This window comes from Ambystoma mexicanum, chromosome 8 (assembly GCF_040938575.1).
Source record: "Ambystoma mexicanum isolate Mex_15411 chromosome 8, UKY_AmexF1_1, whole genome shotgun sequence".
NCBI lineage: Eukaryota > Metazoa > Chordata > Amphibia > Caudata > Ambystomatidae > Ambystoma > Ambystoma mexicanum.
In genome coordinates this window covers 311979194-311998360 of record NC_090929.1, presented here as the reverse complement: position 1 = coordinate 311998360, position 19167 = coordinate 311979194, and the positions used below count along the sequence as shown (strand labels likewise).

At 43.0% G+C, this 19167-nt stretch overlaps 1 protein-coding gene across 1 annotated transcript in view; it reads left to right on the top strand.

Moving 5' to 3' along the window:
• The window catches only part of LOC138471871 (ficolin-1-like), a 546996-nt gene that overhangs the window by 103998 nt on the left and 423831 nt on the right, over window positions 1–19167 (top strand). The window contains exon 4 of the mRNA XM_069609730.1: window positions 6748–6783. Coding sequence (XP_069465831.1) covers window positions 6748–6783 — 36 coding nt within the window. The remainder of the gene's footprint in view (window positions 1–6747; window positions 6784–19167) is intronic.

Here is a 19167-nt window from a genome sequence, read left to right as displayed (position 1 = left end):
AACAGGTTATCATGTCTGTTCTTGCGAGAGAGGGGCGCCCGCTACCTTTGTAAAATTATTTGTTAAGGAACCTGGGATTGGTAACCCTAGGTCTCCTGGGGGCAACCAGACGTGGTCTCCCTCTCACTGTGCTTAGAGAGGCATCAGCTTCACCTCACTGATGATCCCCAACAAGGGTGAAATACGTGTATGGGGTTGCTGGTGGTACTCTCGTTCAGATTGGAATTGCCATTGTATTTTGGTGCTGGACTGCCCCTGGGCAGGACAAAGACTGATATGCAAATGGATATTTCCCATCTGTGAAAGGCACAGTGAGTAAAAGCAGTGGCTGCGAACTCTCAAGTGGTAAATAACCACTGAACAGGTTATCATGTCTGTTCTTGCGAGAGAGGGGCGCCCGCTACTTTTGTAAAATTAATTCTTTTCATATTAGTTATCATTTGCAAACTATATGACCTACAAGTAGTGCTGGGCCATTTGCTCTAGTCTAATGTATAGGGGGTCTGATTAAACAGTCCCTCAGAAGTTGTGACAACTTCTGAACGTACAATAGGCTTTTTAAAAGGGTTCTTATGAAGAAACCCCTTAGACCTAGAGTGGTCTCCATGATCCTCACCACCTCTCTCACAGGCGCAGGTTGGGTCTCAGGTATCCTAATTGGAGGGATTGTGGCAAAGCATTGTACATCCTTCCACTTCCTCTTAGATCTACTTTTACCTTGGTTAGGGGTTTCCCTTTTAACACTAGGATTTAGCAGGGGGTCTTCAGCAGAAGATCCCACAATGTCAAGGGGTTTAGCCTTTGACATATATTTTCTGGATTTCCACCAGTTTTGAGGTTAACCGTCCTCAAAGGCATAGTTAGGTTTCCAACTTGTCTATCCACCCCTTCCTCCGAAGCAGTGTGGGTCAAAGACTTGTTTTGGGCTCCCATTTCCCTATTAGTCTAGATTTAGAGTTGCCTTTTTTAGAGGTTTCCCTGCTAACATTTGGATTTACAGTAGGATTCTCTGTAGAGGATCCCACAGGTTTAGAGTTGGCTCTTGAAACAGAGACCCTAGCCTTGTCAGAACACCTATCCATCTCTCCTGTAGGAGTAGTTGAAGTTTGAGGCTTTTTATTAGAAGGCCTAGTAAGAAAGCTAGTCTTAGGTTTCTTATAACTCTTTTTGGTTTTCAGTCCTGGAAGTTTCATTCTGGGCACTCTGAACTAAAGGAGAAAACTCAATTCCTACCTTGGGGTCAAGAAAACTCCTTGTCCTCTTAGGTTTGTTGCAAACACCTAAGCTTTTTACATCCATCTGGATAACCTCCACTGTAAGTGGATTTTTAGGTGTATCCATGTTTAGAGTTTTTAGAACCACTTTCACTGTAAGTGGGTTTTCAAATGGTTCAGCCACTACAGGTTTTACTGAAGGGAGCTTTTTTTCTAAAGGACATAAACCACACAGGGTGTGTGACATGTACACCAAGGTTCCTGTCAGCTTCAACAAAGTTTTTACACAGTGTTATAGATTGGACAGGAATTTTCAAGTTTCTATCCACGGGGCGAACCACTTCCACTCTAGGTGGGTTTTCAAGAGGTTCATTCACCACAGTGTTAGCTGAAGGTGGGGTCACAGCAGTGACCTGGTTAATGGTATTACACCATATTGGTATTAGGACAGACGTTTTTAAGTTTCTGGGAACTAGTGGAACCAATTCCACTACATGTGGTTTTTCAAGACGCTCTATCACTTTAGCAGCAGCTAAAGGTTGGATCACATGAGTGATCTCTAGCTTTGTGGGCCTAGGGGTTTTATCCCTATATGAAGTTATGGGTGCTACACCCAAGTGCCCTTCAGAGTGGCAGTAAATGCCTTTAACCTCTAAGGAGGGGTCTCCCGAGGGGACCTCTCTCACTTCAAGGTTAAGAGCCTCAGCCTTTTTACAAGGGGGCTCAGCTGAGCCTACAGCTACAGCTTTTCTGCTATACTCAGTATTGACAGATTTCTGAAAGGATGAGGAGATAGCACTTTTTGACCTACCTCTATTCTCAGAGTCCATTACGGGGTTTAGATATGGAGAAGCTTTGTTCTTATATCTATCTATTAGAGCTTCTTTTACCCTATCCCAGTTACCTCTTTCTACTTCATGCAAATCCAAGAGCACTTGGTAGTCTCTCTTGGGACGTCTAAAAAGAACCCAGGGTATTCTATCACTCTCACACAGACCAAACCTTTTACAAGTGAGGTGAAACGTTTTCAGCCATTCAACAATGTTACACTTCATGTCATACTGACTCACCAATTCTGGAAACCTGGAAGCTGTAGATTCAGAAGGCCTGGAAAAAGAAGAGGGGTCCAGAAAACTGTCTTCTACAGACATGCTATGATTTGTTCCTATTCAAATTGTTTTTCCACAGGTATTGTCTTATATCCAATTCCTTAGATATCTCAGAGCTCATGGTAGGCAGTAAGGTAGAGGCAGGAGATGAAGTGGGGGCGAACTAGCATCTTCCTCATCAGAACCCTCATATTCCTCCTCTGAGGAGCTTGGACAGCTGTCTAAACCCTCAACATCCTCACACTGAGTAATATTGTTAGAAGTGGACACATGTTCACTTAAACCATGCATATGGTCCCATAACCTTTGTAATAATTCAAGCTTACTTCCTTTACAATTGAGGCCCTTCTCTTTACACAATGTGAACACATTTTTCATTTTAGCATAAGTGTAGTCATCAGGACTAAATCAGGCCATGGTGTTGGTTCTTGTGTTAAATACAATAAGTACACTTTACTTTGGCTAAACTAAACCTACTGGATGGTTTCCTTTGGGCACAAAGTATATCAATAATCAACTTAATGCAATCAACATTTATCCCAGAGCATGCCACAGTGTTAGGACAGTTTTTTTGAAGTCCAACTAAGGGCTTAGTAAAACCATTCAACTGAGGTAGCACACGACTCCACTCTTAGTATAAGGCTGTACGACCTGAGTACATGGTAGTGCAGACAGAGCAGCCAGATTTATTTTAGGAGGGAGAGAGGGCTGTAGAATGAGTGCAAGTGAAATTGTAATACAAATGGTCCAAAGAAACACTGAAACTCTATTTATGTAACACATACTAACACATTATATGAAATCACAATATTAAAAAAACACAACACTGTACTTGAAGGAACACAGACTCAAGTGTAGACCTTATTTGAAATATCGAACAGTATTTCTAGGAACGTCAAAACCTTTTTATACACATTCAGTATAGGTCACACCTATTCTTGGGAAGTAAAAACCAATGGTTACTTTTCACAATTACATTCAGTAATGCAAAGGCAGTAGATCCTCCCAGTTGTATAGTGACTCTCAGTTCAAATCACATAATCAGTCAACTGGACAATATACTTTTTGTGAATAGTGGAACACTTATTGCAGGTGCAGTAAAAATCTTTAACTACTTTTGTGATAACACACAGTTATACTAGGTGAGTAAAACCTAGGGATATAATATTCAATTACAGATGCTTTTGAGATCAGTGAACTACAGATAGAGATCAGCAGTAACTCTTGTAACTTATTTTTGGATGGCACACAGCTAACACAAGGTAAGTAAAACTCATACACTTTTTATATCTCACAAGCAGTCCAGGTTAGATCTTTGCCAGCTATAAGGATAACTGAAGTATGAATTATCAGGGACAGTTAGAACTACAGACTCTACGTTAGATAGCACAGGGAAAGTAAACCCTAATGGTACACTTTTTCTGAATAACTCAGTTATTCTAGTTAGGCAACAACCTAATGTAGACTTATTCTAGGCAGGCTAGAGGCAAGTCAGGGCAAGCAAGACCCAGCTGGGGGACACTCATACAATTATCCTCATAGGACTAATCTGGTGGTACCAACAGTTGGAGGACACTCACACAATTACCCTGCAGGAATAATCTGGTGAAACCAAAGCTATACTTTTGGGAAGAGGCACAACCTAATCACAGGAGAGTAAAATACCTTCATTAGACTGGCAAAACTTTTGCTAAGGAAGAAAAGATGTTAACCATACTTTTAAGAATAGTCCATCACACATCCAAGGTAAGTAAGAACTTTTGTAACTGTTTACTCTTGGAGTTTTAGTTACCAACCAATTCTTAACAAGTAAGTAACTTTTAAACACTTCTTTTCTTTTCTAGGCAAAAGTACCAATCCCTTGAAAGTCTTTCCCTTATTCTGGGAGCATGAGTGTTCTCAGTGGCAGAAGGGGTTTCACTAGGACTAGTGACCAACAGGCAGTGTCAGTATAGGATGTTTAGTAGCAAAAGTCAGAATTCTTCATGAAATCTGGGCAAACAGGAAAGTACTTTACTTCTAAGTTAGAAGAGGGTCCAGGGGCTTCGCAGAAGACACCCTAGCAGGATTCTAGCAGTGGGACTGGGTACACTGAATGAGAGGCCTCCCCATCACAGAAGACACCCCACAGCTACACAGAAATTCAAACTGACTTAAGGTAAGGACATATCCAAGCCAACACAGTACCTCGGCATTGGAGAAGATTTTGCAGCAGGAGGACCTCATGGTCTGCAGCCAAATACCCAGTTAGTGGATTCCTTGTCGTGGTGACTGAAAACAAGACCTTGGAAGGGACTTTGCAGCAGGGATCAATGAAGAGTGCTCTAGGCAAGGTTTCCCTCGTGGCTGAATGTGGTTCTGCTGAGTTGGCGCCTTTTCAAGGAGCACAGAAGAAGACAGAAAATCGTGGTGGAATTCTCATCATTACAAAGGTCCAGCACTCTGTTGAGGGGACTTTTTGGACTTGTTTCTTGTCTTTTCAGATCCACTAGGATGCCCATGAAGTTTCCGCAACATTCGGAATTTGGAAGACTGTGAACCTCACAGTGGCTCAAGGTCTCAGGGTATTGGGGTATTGCAACAACGCAAGTTCGCAGCAATGCATGGAATGGTTGAAAATGCAGGTCTTCTTGAGTCTAGTGGATCTCCCCAGATTCTGCATTGGGGTCATTGTTTTCGGAGTCTCCAGGTTGATTTTAAGGAAGGGCTACAGCAGGCTCCGGTTACACAGCAGGCTCTCTGGTCATTGGAAATCGTTTCAGCCGCTTTTCCTTCATCATCCTCTTTGGTTTTCATTCCAGTGGTCGGCTTTTCTTCAGCTTCCAGGTTTGCAGTATTGATCTGTAACTACAGCACAACCTCTGCATTCTGTCCCCGCATTTTACAAGACGGGGCGGTCTGATTGTCCCATCAGGAAAGCAAACCCCCCAATGGGATCTGTTCCCATTCAGGCAAGGTGTAACACAAAGGGCTGTTGGACTCCTCCCTCGCTTCCTGCCCTCACAGACAGACTGGAGCCTGGGCAGGGAGTCCAGGGGACTCCCGCCGAAGATAAAAGTGACACAAAGGAATTTCCTGCCCTGGATGTCAGGGGAAGGAACAAGAAACAACAAGAAACACTAGAATGGCGAAAAAAGAAGACAGGGACCATTTTGGTAAAATGAGTACCCTTAGGTGCCTTTGCTGCAGTTGTGAACACAGCCCGTGGTAAAGGTGCACCAAATTAATACAAGGTATCACTGCCACCAGCCATTGAAGGTAAGTTTGTCACTGTAACAGAATTGTTACAGTTTTAATGTGAAAGGAGATACATTGTGTCTCACCAGCCCTCCACATAAGGTGGGGTGTGCTGGTTTCACTTAACAAAATGTAAAAGGGATCCAAAGATCCTTTCGACTCTTGGGAACTGTAGTTCTCTAAAGGTTAGCAAACGAAAGTTAAAAGGGGAGCCCCTAGGGCAACCCAGCAACAACAGGCCCTTATTTGCGTAAAAAATGCAGATTTTCACACCTTTCTGCCCGAAAATCCCTGTTTGAAGTATGGGGATTTTCAGGCAGAAAGGTGCGCAAATCTGCATTTTTCACGCAAATAATTCCATGAATCAGGCAGTTTATAGTTCTGTGAAAATCTTACCTAACATCACTGTTTACCTTTATCCCACCCCTTCTTTTCTCTCCTCTTTTCTCTATTTTTCTCCTAATTGTTTATAACTCCTGTTTTTGCTATAGATGTGCTGTACTTAATTAGCTTTTTATGTTTATTTGTTTACACAGTTATTGCATCGCTAGTGTTTAGCAGTGCACAACATAAGCATATGATTATAAACAATTCATTATCAGTTAATGGTTATAAAGTGTCACCGACAGCTATTTTAAAAGATTTGAATTTGAAACGCTTGTCGCAACTTTAATTAAGTATTGCAGTGGCAGCTGGAAATCGGGTTTATGCTGGCTGCAGCAACAAGCATTGTGACATCACAACCAAGCTGTAATAACTGATTGCAGAGTGGTAGTCATACCTTTGTCCTATTTCAGGTCAGTGGTGATGTCACAACTAGCCTGTAATAAGAACATTGTTTCCAATCTTTTATACGGGTAATGCAGGCTGCCATGTATTATAATATTATTTCCAATGGCTCTGGTGACTTTGTTGTGCTCCTCTACTGGACTCCAGCTGGCCAACATCTTTAATCCTCTCATCCCCATCAGGAAGCTTTAGTTATTTTCTGGAAAAAATAATGAAGGGGTTACACAGGGCATCCTTAAGAACATCCCTGCGGTTTGTCTAACTCCTATGCAGTTGAAAAGAAACATGTTGGCAATTCTCATTGGGGTGCTAGGGATATCCACAGGGTGTGTACTCAGTGAAGAGAGCAAGAGATAAACAAGTGGGGAGACATTGAGATTTTTTGCTTTTCTCAACAGGGTCCAAAGGTGATACTGGAAGCAAAGGAGAAAGAGGTAAGAGTTTTTCAAATTCCCAAAGCACATGCCTACCGGTAAGTGTAATATCACTTGTAATTCAATGCTGAGACTGAAATCATGACATGCATTGATCAAGGACCTTGGTATCGATTTGCTGGTTCGCGTGTTTACCATATCAGTGCTGGCAATCAATAACAGGGTCACACGTTTGATTTCTTCATATACAGGCTGGCCATTCAATGGTTATTTTCTATCTGATTCTGTGCCCAATGCTTTTGAAACATCAGTGAAGTACGAATGAGAACCCATTTAACTAATGTACCTTGTTGCTTAATGCGTAGTTTAGTGCTAAAGATGGAACATTTACCACATTGTTATTGGGCTGAGCTCCCAAAGGTTACATTTATTTTCAAAACTTAAGTCTGCAAGTTAAATAGCCAACAGTGTTCTCTGCTCAGTTTGTGTTGACATTGGGCCTCATTACAAGTTTGGCGGTAGCCTTGACGGTAAAACCGGCAGTCTGCCGCCAAACTTGGGAATTTTTTAGGCACATGGCACTGGGGAAATACAGGGCCATTACAACCCTGGCAGACCCTGTATTTTCCCATTGCGAGGGGCCGGAAACTTTTATTCCCCATTCCAATAGGGCTCAATGGGAATGGGGAGGCCGGATGCACCAGCATCATTGAGAATGGTGCTGGTGCATCCGACAAGCTCTGCTCGCGGGTGCTGGTATGCCCGAGCAGAACAAGTAGTTTGACGGTCTGGTAACTTGTAATGAGTCCGAATTGTGTGCTTATTGACCAACTGTCTCCAACCAAAACTTAATTTCACTTTCTACTTTCTGATAAATGGTTTTATATGCCACATGAGCACACATTCAACTGTCATGCTTGTAGGGCCTCTTGTATCTTCCATGTTGATTGGTACATACCCATTTAACACAATGCCTCATTACGAGGCTGCCGCCGGTATTCATTATTTTCCGGCAGCCAGAAAAGGGCAATTACCGGGTCATTACGATCTTGCCGGACATGGTAATTGCCCTTTTCTGGGCGCCGGAAAAAATTCTTCCCCATTCCCATTTGAGCACCGTAGGGCTCAATGGGAATGGGGAAGGTGGTAGCATCATGTTCTGCTCGCGGGTGCTGATACGTCCACCAGGTCAGACCTGGTGACTGCAAAGGCACCCACGAGCAGAACTCATAGTTTGCCGGTATGGTAACAACGCTACCATTGTTACTGTACCAGCAAACTCATAATGAGGCCCAACTAGTGAGTGTAACATCTGTGTTTCCTTCCTTCCTTCCTTCCTTCCTCCCTCCCTCCCTCCCTCCCTCCCTCCCTTCCTTCCTTCCTTCCTTCCTTCCTTCCTTCCTTCCTTCCTTCCTTCCTGGGATGAGACCAGGTCGGGTGTACAATGGAGTATAGAAATTCTTAGAAGGTAGGGTGGCACATCTCACAGAGAGAGCCTCAAAGTCCACATCTACAGCTCTCATTTAGGAGAGATCTGCGCTCCCTGCGAGATAGATCGCTTCCCTCAACCTCCATCCTTTAAGAAGATTCATTCCAGAATTATACCAGCACTTCAGACCTTTAGTAGCATTTTGCATAGATTCACCCATAGCAATCCCAATATTTGGATTCATAGCGGAATTTAGTTAAACGTTCAAATACAATTCTAAAACCTCTGCTGTGCTTGCAATACTATACTAACAATCCCCAGCTCATGTCTCAGAATTCCCCCCCCCCTGCTCTCTGCGGGAGGCCTGTGATCCTTCACAAGCCTGAGTTCAAAGATATATCCAAACAGCTGCGTGAAGCTGCTCCCCAAATCTCTGCACCATAAAGGACTGCTGTATTGACCTTGGACGCAAGGACCTTGAGGCACTTATCCAAGCGTTTCTTGCCAAACTTCTAATAGAAACTAAGAAGGCCCCTCAGGCCCACCACTGCTTGCTTTGCTACTGCATTTACGTGGCTTTTCCAGCCTCCCCCTTTTGCAAACACCAAGCCCAAGTACGTATATTCTTCCACCAGCTCAATGGGCTGATTATCCAAACCCCATTTAAATGGTGGTTTCCCTTTACTGAAAACAAGTACCTTAGTTTTAAGAGTATTTAATTTAGGGCTGTGCTACATAAAATACTTATTGGAGTATTCTAAACTACGCAAAAGCCTGCCTGGAGTCAAATCCATGAGCACTGTGTCATCGGCATGTAATAATGCGCTAAATTTCACGCCATTTGAAAGGGGCGGGATCAACCCTTGGGAAACCTCCTGAGGATTAAAATCTGAACTAAATAATGAGAACAATAGTGGGGCCAATGGACACCCTTGTTTTACCCCTACATTTGTCATAAAGCCAACTGAATATTTATGAGTAACTGCACACCTCAGCCTGGCTGAGGTATTCTCATAAAGGAGGATAATTGATTGAAAGAGCCCTAATGGGATCCCACGCCTCTTAAGCTTTACCCACAAAAGATTACGATTCACAAAATCAAAAGCCGTCTTGAGGTCCAAAAGGGCCACAAAAAGGCTATTTTCCTCCTTTTCGTATACTTCTCAGCGATTAATCGATCCTGGAGAAGCCCCCAGAGGAGCCTGCATGTGTATTCGGTAGGATGGCACTGTCTGATGCCCAGATGGGCTATTCTACCAGAATTGTACAAGCATGCTCTCGAGCCACTGATACACCCAGCACTATTCGATCCTTATTTTATAATACTCCACCTCTGACTTGGAATTCCAGTCCATTTATTAGCAGTGCTGCCTCTCTCTCTGAAGATAGTCTGTACATAATAGACGAACATGCATCCATATTAGTGCAAACATTTTGCCCTTCTTAACTTGCTCCACGCAAAAAGACGACGGTCTGGTGACCAAGCGCAAGGGCACAATATGCCTTGGACAAGGATACAGTGCTTTGAAACTGCTATGGTGGTGATTCGGCCCAGTACAAAAGCAGAGAAACAAAACATAACATATCTTTCCATTCCCATTTTCTTTCGTTTTCACCGCCTACCAAAGGTAGCAACAGACTCGAACCCTGGCTACTGTAATTAGGTGATAAAACCTTCAGCCAAGCCAAGGCCTTTAAGAAGGGCTGTCGGACTATTATCTGCTGGTACAATGAGCCGCTAAAGGTGTTGTCACAATTAATAATGCATTGGTGATCTCATCACATTTCACATTTAGGATGATACGTTTCCAAACACAGATGTGATTCCAAAATGTAAAAAAAGCACAAATTGGACCTCATAGTGAGGCTTTTTTGAAGATCATACCCTGACAACAAAATTACTCTGGAAGGCCTACAATTTTTAAAGGTTTGGGGAATTACTTTTGACATGTCAGCAAATACGAGATTAAATGGGGTCCCCAGGATCACACATTGGTCAAGAGGTGAAACTGGGATTTGCGCCCCCTTTGCAATTTCTTTACTTTACCACATTGTTTTCAAGCTCTTAGCATGAACTAAAATAAGCCCATTTTATAGAACTGATTTGGAAAGTACCCAAATCACATAAGCCAACATGTTAATTAAAAAAACGAACAATATAGAAACATATTATACAACTATACAACATGAGAATAAATCAAGCTTCATTGTCTCCATAATCAAGGATAGTATCTAAGTACCAGCCTAGAATTGATGTGATCTTAAAAGATTATCTGGGTTTCTCCGTCCTATCTTAAAGCTTTGACTACACCCAAAACACAAGCTTGTGAAATGGTTATTTATGAACGTTCAGAAAAACCTTTGAAGTGTACGAAAAAGCAAACTTTTTTGTCTGGTCTGTTCTCCCCTATCTAGAGCCATTTCCACTAAAATGGCTTACAGAAAATGAAAGATCAGGTAATGGGTCAAACAATTCACCAGCATGTGAGAAGGCAAAACCTTTCACAGAAAACAGTACAGTACTGTCAGTGATATACCATGATTTGTCCAGGATCATTGTGTCAGGTTAGATAGCTTGGCGGGTTGAGCGCTCGCTGCTGCGATCTGAGAGAGATCTGCAGGTTGCAGGTTCGAATCCTCAGCCTTTCATCCTTTCCGAGGTCGATAAATGAGTACCCATTTCGGTTGGGTGATATTGTATGTAAATATGTGCTCTGTAAAGCGCTTTGGATTAAGGCGCTATTTAAATAACACATTATTATCATCTGCTGGCAAAGACCGGATGGTTCCACAGTCTTGAATTTGGACACCTAATAACCTCTCCAGACTAACAATTTACGCTAATCTATAGAGGTGGCTGTCTAGGTTTTCCAACTCCCCATCTGAATAAACCAAATTCTAGACCGTCATCATACTGATGCTATGTTCGTTTTTATAGCAATCACTATCTGGTGCAGGTACACTGGTGATGAAGGCACTTGTTGTGCTACAAAGTACATATACATGTAGGTTAATCTAACTAAGATATATGAAAGGCTGAGGTGGCCTTGCTGCATTTTGGTTTTTTAATTGAACACAGATCTCAGCAGTAAGTACTTGACACACTGAGCTATCATCTGAACCATCACGACACTCACATTTATAAACATGCATTTCAACTTTGGCTATTGCCCATGATCAATATATTCCCCACAGAAAGTGAGAATGCTGCAAGAGTTGTGCTGTAGTTAGAGTTCAAACTATGTATACCACAAATGAACACAATAAGGATTACAGGGTGAATTTAACAGAACAGAATGTACTTGTCTACAACAGACTGGCAATAGCTGTAGAACCACAGCAGTACACCATGAAACACTCTGACATGCTATTTAAGTTTGGTGAAAAATGGGAACTGATTTTTTAAACCCAGAGCAAGTGCCCCTTTTTCCCTCCCATAAAGACTTCTCTGCTCATGACATGGCCGTTTCTGCAGGACTTTTTCTGACCAGAAATAAACCAATCACGATCTGAAAATGACATCCCTCACTTTGTTAATAGCCACAAGCTGGAGGTGAATCCTCGACTTTACCCCCAAAAATGTGCAGAAATACTGCATTAGAATTACCGCCTGTAGTAATTCTGCCAAAATCCCCATGGTGTCCTATGGACCCCAAAAATGTGTATTGCCACCCTCTTGACTCCAATCGTAGTCCAATGGTAAACCCACAGGGCTGAGTGGCGTTAACCGTTAAACTATTTTGGCAGTAATTTGGCAGATTTACCACTGAATTACAGTGAAACTTATGACAAGGCCATTATGTACCCTTTCTTCAAGTGCGTCTCCTAACAGCATCTGTCCTTTGAAGGCAATTCTCATGGCTGTTGTTTTCTGGTGTTACCCGGTGCACCAGTCCCTTATGCTGCTGATGGTTTCACTCAATCATACATCAGGCGGAGAGGAAGTCTATCTGATTCTTCTTGCCTTGAAACATGGTGGCAAAATCTATACCATCAGAGAGGGCTTTATACAAGTTCTTGAACCCTCCAAGATCTCTTTCTGCTGTGGTACGTGGCATATGTCACTTCTTAAGTCGGGACATACCCTAAATATTCCCTTTTAATGTCCAAGTCTACCTTCTTATCAATTGGATCTCGTACTGCTTCCTCCAGCACCATTGAAGAATGACCTACCCAACGGGGCAGGATGGTATCAGAATTGTTTAAGGTACTCTCTTTTTCTGCTACTTTAAGGAGATACAGCTTCGACATGAACCTTTCTGGTTCTTTCCATTCGTTAAACAATTCCTCTTTCATCCCTGGCAGAAGAGTCAACCCAGTTTTCAGGTTTGGTTGAAATGTGGTGGGAGTACCCGCTAGCCATCCTATCCGCCATCTGAACTGCTTCTTGCACTGCAAAACACATACATTCTGTGGCATGTGCCTACACTCTGGCCACTGCCTCTTTGTCTATATACTTTCCCTTCTGATCACCTGCTTGCAATGATTCTGAAGGTGATGATGAAAGGAGGTTAGGGGGCGTCCTTTTCCTGTTCTTTCTATCCCCTCCTTTAAGAGCCTTTCTGAATATTTGGACAATTCTCATTTGAACCCCCTTATATTTTTATGCCTCCTCCTTTATCATCTATATGAGGATGGAGGACTGTTGGGCTCAAAGTCCATTTCCACATGCCTTTTCTTTAACTTAACACTCCCCTATGCAATCATTTCAATGCACTTGCTGGACTTGATTTGACAGAACATTGCCAGGAATGCTGCACTGCAGCAGAGTTCCTGGCATCCTTATATGCCAATGAATGTCACTACACAGCTTTACAACCCAGGTGGGCTGCCATGTTAGTGCTTCAGTTCCCTGGAGATTGTGCCAATACAATAACTTGCATGCCCTCCTCCTGTGGTGGCTAACACCAAACAGGTGCTGCTCAGGAACAGATCACTTTTCCGTCGCGGGCCAGTAGCTCATAACACCTTTCACCATTCTTTATTTCTACAAGACTACGTGAGTCCATCCTGATTGATGCATGGATTGTTCATTCACGTGGCTGTCTGCATTGTGGCAACACCCTCGGCTAGGAACCCTCGCTCAGACTGGGTTCCAAGAGGATTCTCCCACATTAACAAGTCCCCTGAGCTCAGCACAGGGTACTCACATAAGGAAGCATGAACATGTTTCCCCTCAAAACCCTGTAGATAGAGGATTTTGTTGCAGATGGTAGCCCAGCTGCCCCCCGTGACTGTCTGAGGAAAAGTTAACTGTGGCATGTTGAGATTCTGGGAGTATCGTATTGCTGGGATGAGGGGTGAGTTCTTATCTTGGAATATGTTGCCTCATAAGTGAATAGTGGTACAAGGAAGAGGGATGTGGAGGTAATGTACCTGTAACTTAGCATCTATGGCATGGTGCACAGTGCTACACATCCAGCGATGTGTCATCTTGGCAGAGTTACTTTGCGTGATGTTGCTTCAATGGTAATTTTGGGATTGATGGTAATATATCGATTTCGTTGCACCTATTCCTTTGGGTGAAAGGTGGACTTAATTACGCCAAAGAAGCCTCCAAAATCCTTCTCTATAGAAAGGGCACATAGCGTTCTGCCGGGCTGATCTGGTATGCCCTCCCCCAAGCACAATAATTGCAACAATCTTGAATTACGGGGATCGGGACGTTCTGGTGCAAATGGCAAGGGCGATTAGCCCAAGTGTGGTAGAGTGTCTGTAGACCTTGGAGCAACGTTGTGCTTTCTGCAGTTGGTTTTCCCTTTTTTTTTGGGGGGGGGAGACACTCACCCTTCCTGCTAACGCCCTCCTATATCATCTGGAGGAGGAGCGGAGCGCAGTGTGGTAGAGTTTTTGGTGTCCAGCGTCTGGGGTCTGGACCGGGCTTGGATACTGTGCCATGATGGAGGAAAACCCCCTCATATCACTGAACGCCCCCATTAACTCCCGGATGGATCACATATCAGCTGGATATGGTCTGGTGACCGGGCCCGAGGACATGAAGGCAAGTCCATCTCCATGCGAGGGATAAGCCCCTTTTGGACACCCAGGTGAGTGGTGTAAATGTGTGGGGGGGGCTGTTAGCCATCCAACTTGAACAATTTGAAAAGCCCAAACAAAATTTTGAGGTGGAGGGAGAAGCAATTAATGAAAGCTACACAGATCAAGCAACCTTACTGGCCATGATGCACTCCAGGCTGATACATATTGAAACTTTTGTCACCCTCGAAAGGTGTCTGGATAGAGAAGGTACAGCTGATAGTCTCCTGCAAAAACTGCTGTGTGACCATATGGCAGAAGTGAGTGTGAATAAAAAACTGCAATTAGAAGCAGCAAGAGAGATCTTAAAGTGGGGGAAAGAACCACCAAAAAGCATGTCGAAAGGACTCTCGAAAGAAACACAAACTCTAACTTTTGAGTCAAACCAAGGGGTGTTGAACGCCTCAGTGGTGTATGGGGTGACCGGGAAAGCAAACATTACTAATCTACCCACAATTAGTGGGGTAAGGGAGAATATCACCCTAGATCCCAGTGCTCCTACCAGTCCAAACAGCACTGACATTACAACTAAGCCAGCACTGGGAAAAGGGGAAAATGGGGCTGTTGTAGTGCTGGTGTAAAAGCAAAAGAAAATATCGAGGCTGAGTACCCTCAAAAGGAAATACACCAACACAGGCTTACAAAGATACACAGATCTTTATTCTACAACTGAACAGTTTTCAAAGAAACAAAGTATCAGATAGCTATCAGGCCCTCAGTACAACACAGCGAATACCAGCCCAGTTCAGTGTGTGAAGGGAGTGGGACTGTACATCAGAATATTCGTACCTTTTATACAATTCTAAACGTGATGTCCAGCCCATTTGCAGGTTAACCATTTCTCAGGCTAGCGGTTCATGCCGAGTTCGTTCCTAATTTATGCATCTATACATTTATAGATTATCCTTAATACATACTCCAATAGGTTACAATAGCAACAGTGTGTCTTTAGATTCAACATTAAGACTTCGTACATATCTCATACAATATAGTTAAACAAGTGTTCACATTCAATGTTCGAACAGTATTGTGATTAATATATTTTTGCGGATTAGTATCGTTGGCACAGGTAATCCTCTATCCACAGGTCAACGAAGGACAAGGTCTCAGTACATGACCCTAACATTTGGCCTACGGGCAGTGTAAGCATTAACTCGTGTACAGAGGTCAAGACGGCCATGTTACAATGTTAGTCTGGAAAACCAAATCCCTAACCATCGTCTTTCCCCCCCCCCTGGGCAAGCATGCTCCGGTCTCAGACAATCTTTGACAATCCCCTAGGGGGTTATGGATCACTATATCCCCCCCCCCCCGCTGCATTCGTATCTCAGGCCCTATGTGCACTGTGTTACTTCTATCTTACTACTGTGGACACAAATAACATGACACAAAGAAAACACTAAGAAAACACAAGAATCAATTCAATTATAACAATGGGATACATTTATTTATGATCACACAGCTAAGCATAATGCAGGCAATGCTAAAACTCTAGCTGCTTTCGAATTTGCACCTTTTATGCTTCTGTTGCAAATCTACCATGCAATAACTATAAGCCTTTCAGGTCTCTAATACAAGCCTGTAATGTCTAATGCAGTCTAAATGCAAGTGTCAGCATCCATCTCCTTCATGGACAAATCCACACCAATCCACACCAATCCTTCACACTGTCACTCTAAACAATCCCTGTCTGGTTTCCCCTTCTCCCCTTATGTGAGTGTCTGTTGTAATCAATCAGTCAGTTTAGGCCAATAACCATACTTCCCATTTGCATGCCTCTTGGTCTCCAGCTCTGTTTTTGCCAGGTCTCTCCTCTATGCAGGACTCTGCAATCAGTCAGTCAGTGGCAGGCCTCAAGATCTGGTAACTGCCAACTGCCAAGCTCTCGATTACATCCAAGCCAACGGATTCTGCTGCACCAAGACACTTCTCTCTCATCGCATCTAGCACCATCACTCCCAGCAACACCTCCGCAACTCTCTCCAGCCAACTCCAGCCTCCTTGGTTATACTCTATTCCTGACGCACTCATCCCTATGGTTACTTGCATTCTATAAACTAACAATGTCTGTCTGTCAGCATATAGCAAAATGCCTGCCAGTCTGTGTTATGTTCTTGTCGCGTTCTAGTTGCTGTGTCAATCTGACATTGGACATCATATCTCTCTCATGGCCATCGGTGTCTGCAGTGCAAAATACCATCTAATTCCATCTATTTCCCCATTCAATTGAACTGTTGGCATCTCTCTGCATTACAAAATGCTCTCTTAGTCCCCATTTTTAAAGCAACTCCTTGTGTGAAAAGGCTTCTCTCTCCTCTCTAACCACTCCATGTCGCTCACTGCATGGCCCCAACCTCTGTTGTCTCTGCGGCACACCAGCTTAAGCTGATAAGCCTGAGCCATCTGTCCACTCGGACAAGGGTGACTTCTTATCAACCAAGCTGTTTACAAATTCCTTCTTTCACAGTGTTAACCATAACAATCTTCACGCTGAGCTCAATGCAATACAACTTTTGTGTGTCTCCATCAGAAATGGCATTCAGATTCCTCGTGTTAAATGCTTCCTAGCGTTTACGATTTCTCTCACAATGCAAGTGCTAACTACATACAAACTCATTCTAAATACATACTCAACATACCTACATGTGTGTCAATCATATCTCTAAATGTGTAACTACAAAGCATAACAAAAACTGTCATCATACTAAATGGCTCTTCATGTCATTTCAAATATGCACTGTGTCATTTCCAGGACCATTCATTCTGCTCTCCTGCAAACAATACGTCTCTCTCTCAACCTAAGTGCTCCAATGCAAATGTAGATGCATAAATATACCGTGTCTATGGTGCAAGTGTCATTCTATTGCAAATGGCAAAGTGTCCAGCATGTTTCTCTCCTAATGGCAAGCACTATAATGCATAACATGTCAATCTATAAGCAAATTGCAAATGCATACAAAGGTGGCAGTCTAATATATGGATAACTGTAATGATGCTACTTCTGCAATGTAAGGGAATAATACTGGGTAATGGTTCTCTAACAATGGGTCTTGTGATTCTTCTAATGATAACAATTCCAGGCTCCTCATTTTATCAGATTCCACAATTCTCTCCTTTTATCGTTAGATAATCATAACATAACATATGTCATACATAACATAGCAAAAGTGGCAGTCTAATACCAAGCAATTTGCAGAAAGGAAAAAAGCATATATTCATGATGCAGAAAAAACCTGTTTTAAAAGAATAAAAATGCAAGCCTTTCACTCTGTCAGTGGCAAGCTAAAATATCAAATGCATAACTGCAAATGTGTCAGAAATCAGAATAGCATAGCCAAATGTCAAAGGTCAAAAGTCAAGTCAAAAGTCACAGGTCAAAGGTGTCTACAAGCCAAAGGTGTGAAAGTGTCTCTACAAGCAGAAATTTCAAAACGAAAATGCAATGCATACAATCAATGCATAAGTACTGTGGATACAGGTGTTTCCAGTTCAATGTGTCAAGCCCAAAATATGACAATCACTTTCTCAGGTGTCAAAGGTCAGTACAGATGTCAGTAGATTGGTCATATAGGCCAATTCATTTACTATATTCCAGTCCAAGGTATTTCCAAGTTCTCATGAGGTATGTGTGTCCTCACAACCGTGCACAGTTCCAATTTCTAATGCAAAAGGTTTCAGCCAAGGAATGTCAACAAAGATGCAATGTCAACGAAGCAAGTGTTCACAAATCAGATAATGTGTTCACTAAGAGCATATCAGTGTGTTCAGCAAATGGTTCAAATTTCAGGTAGCAAAGTTCTCCACAGCAACAAAGTGTGAAGCAGCAAAGTGTTCAAGCCAATAGTGTCCAGGCAGCAGAAACGTGTACAAGCCAATTCAGGCTGGCCTGCTTGATAAATGGCAGCAAGCTAAATGAGATTTTGCACAGAGCTCCAAAAAGACATGAGCAAGCATCAAGTGTCTGTACCATATGTGCCCCATTTCGTCTCCATGGAGTGATCACACATGCCCTTTCACTTTTCAAAGTTAGCACCGGGAAAAACCACTTGTCAGAACTTTCAATTGATGCAAATTGATGCATATGCTCCCTTTTCCCTAGGTCTTTATTCCCAAATTCGGGGAACAAAGGCGGGTTCAAACAAAAGCACAGGTGCACTCATTCAGAATGTTTACATGCCAATGCAGATGGTTACTCTCCAGTGCAATTCCATGCACATTGGCCCTTGGCATAGGCCCAAACCCCAGCTTCAAATTCTCTTCTCCCTCGCTAGGTCATGCTTTTTGCCAGTCGTTGCCATGCCAGTTCCTGCCATGCCATTCTCATGCTCTTCAAATGAGGGACAGCCAGCGTTGAATGCAAGTGCAAATTTCAAAGATCAATGCTCAATCTCTTTCACTCAAGAAACAAAGCTTCACTGCTTTTCAAACGTGGATCAGGCAAGAAATGCTTTCAGAGCATGTCTTCCTGCTCATTCCCGCATTTTTCTCTTTCTCTGCTCAGGCACAAACTTGTCTGCTGCTGCTGCTTCACAAAGTAAGGCATTCCAAATGAATTCTCTTCTCGCTGCATATTAGAAAAGCTGTGCACAAAGAAATTTGAATATCTCTCTGCTTTTCTGCTGAACAATTTTTCACTGCTCTTTCTCTCTCACTTGGCACAGGATGCTGCAAGGTGTATTCTCTCTGAACAGTCGGTCACGATCTTCACTTCTCATGGCAATAGGTGTCATGCCACAAAGTCTGTTTAGTCTGGGTAGCAAGCAGATTTTCTGGGTACATTCTCAGAGCACAGCCATTGGACAAGGCCACACCCTAAGGCCTTAAATCGGTCGGTCTGCATTCCCCAAAAGTGCTGCTGCAAAGCGTCAAAAGGTCAGATGCCAATGTCTCATCATTGCTGCAAACAAACAGCCATGATGCAAAGTCACATTACAAGGTGACAAAAGCCAGTCTCTTTTCTGGTGCTGCTTCAAAACAGC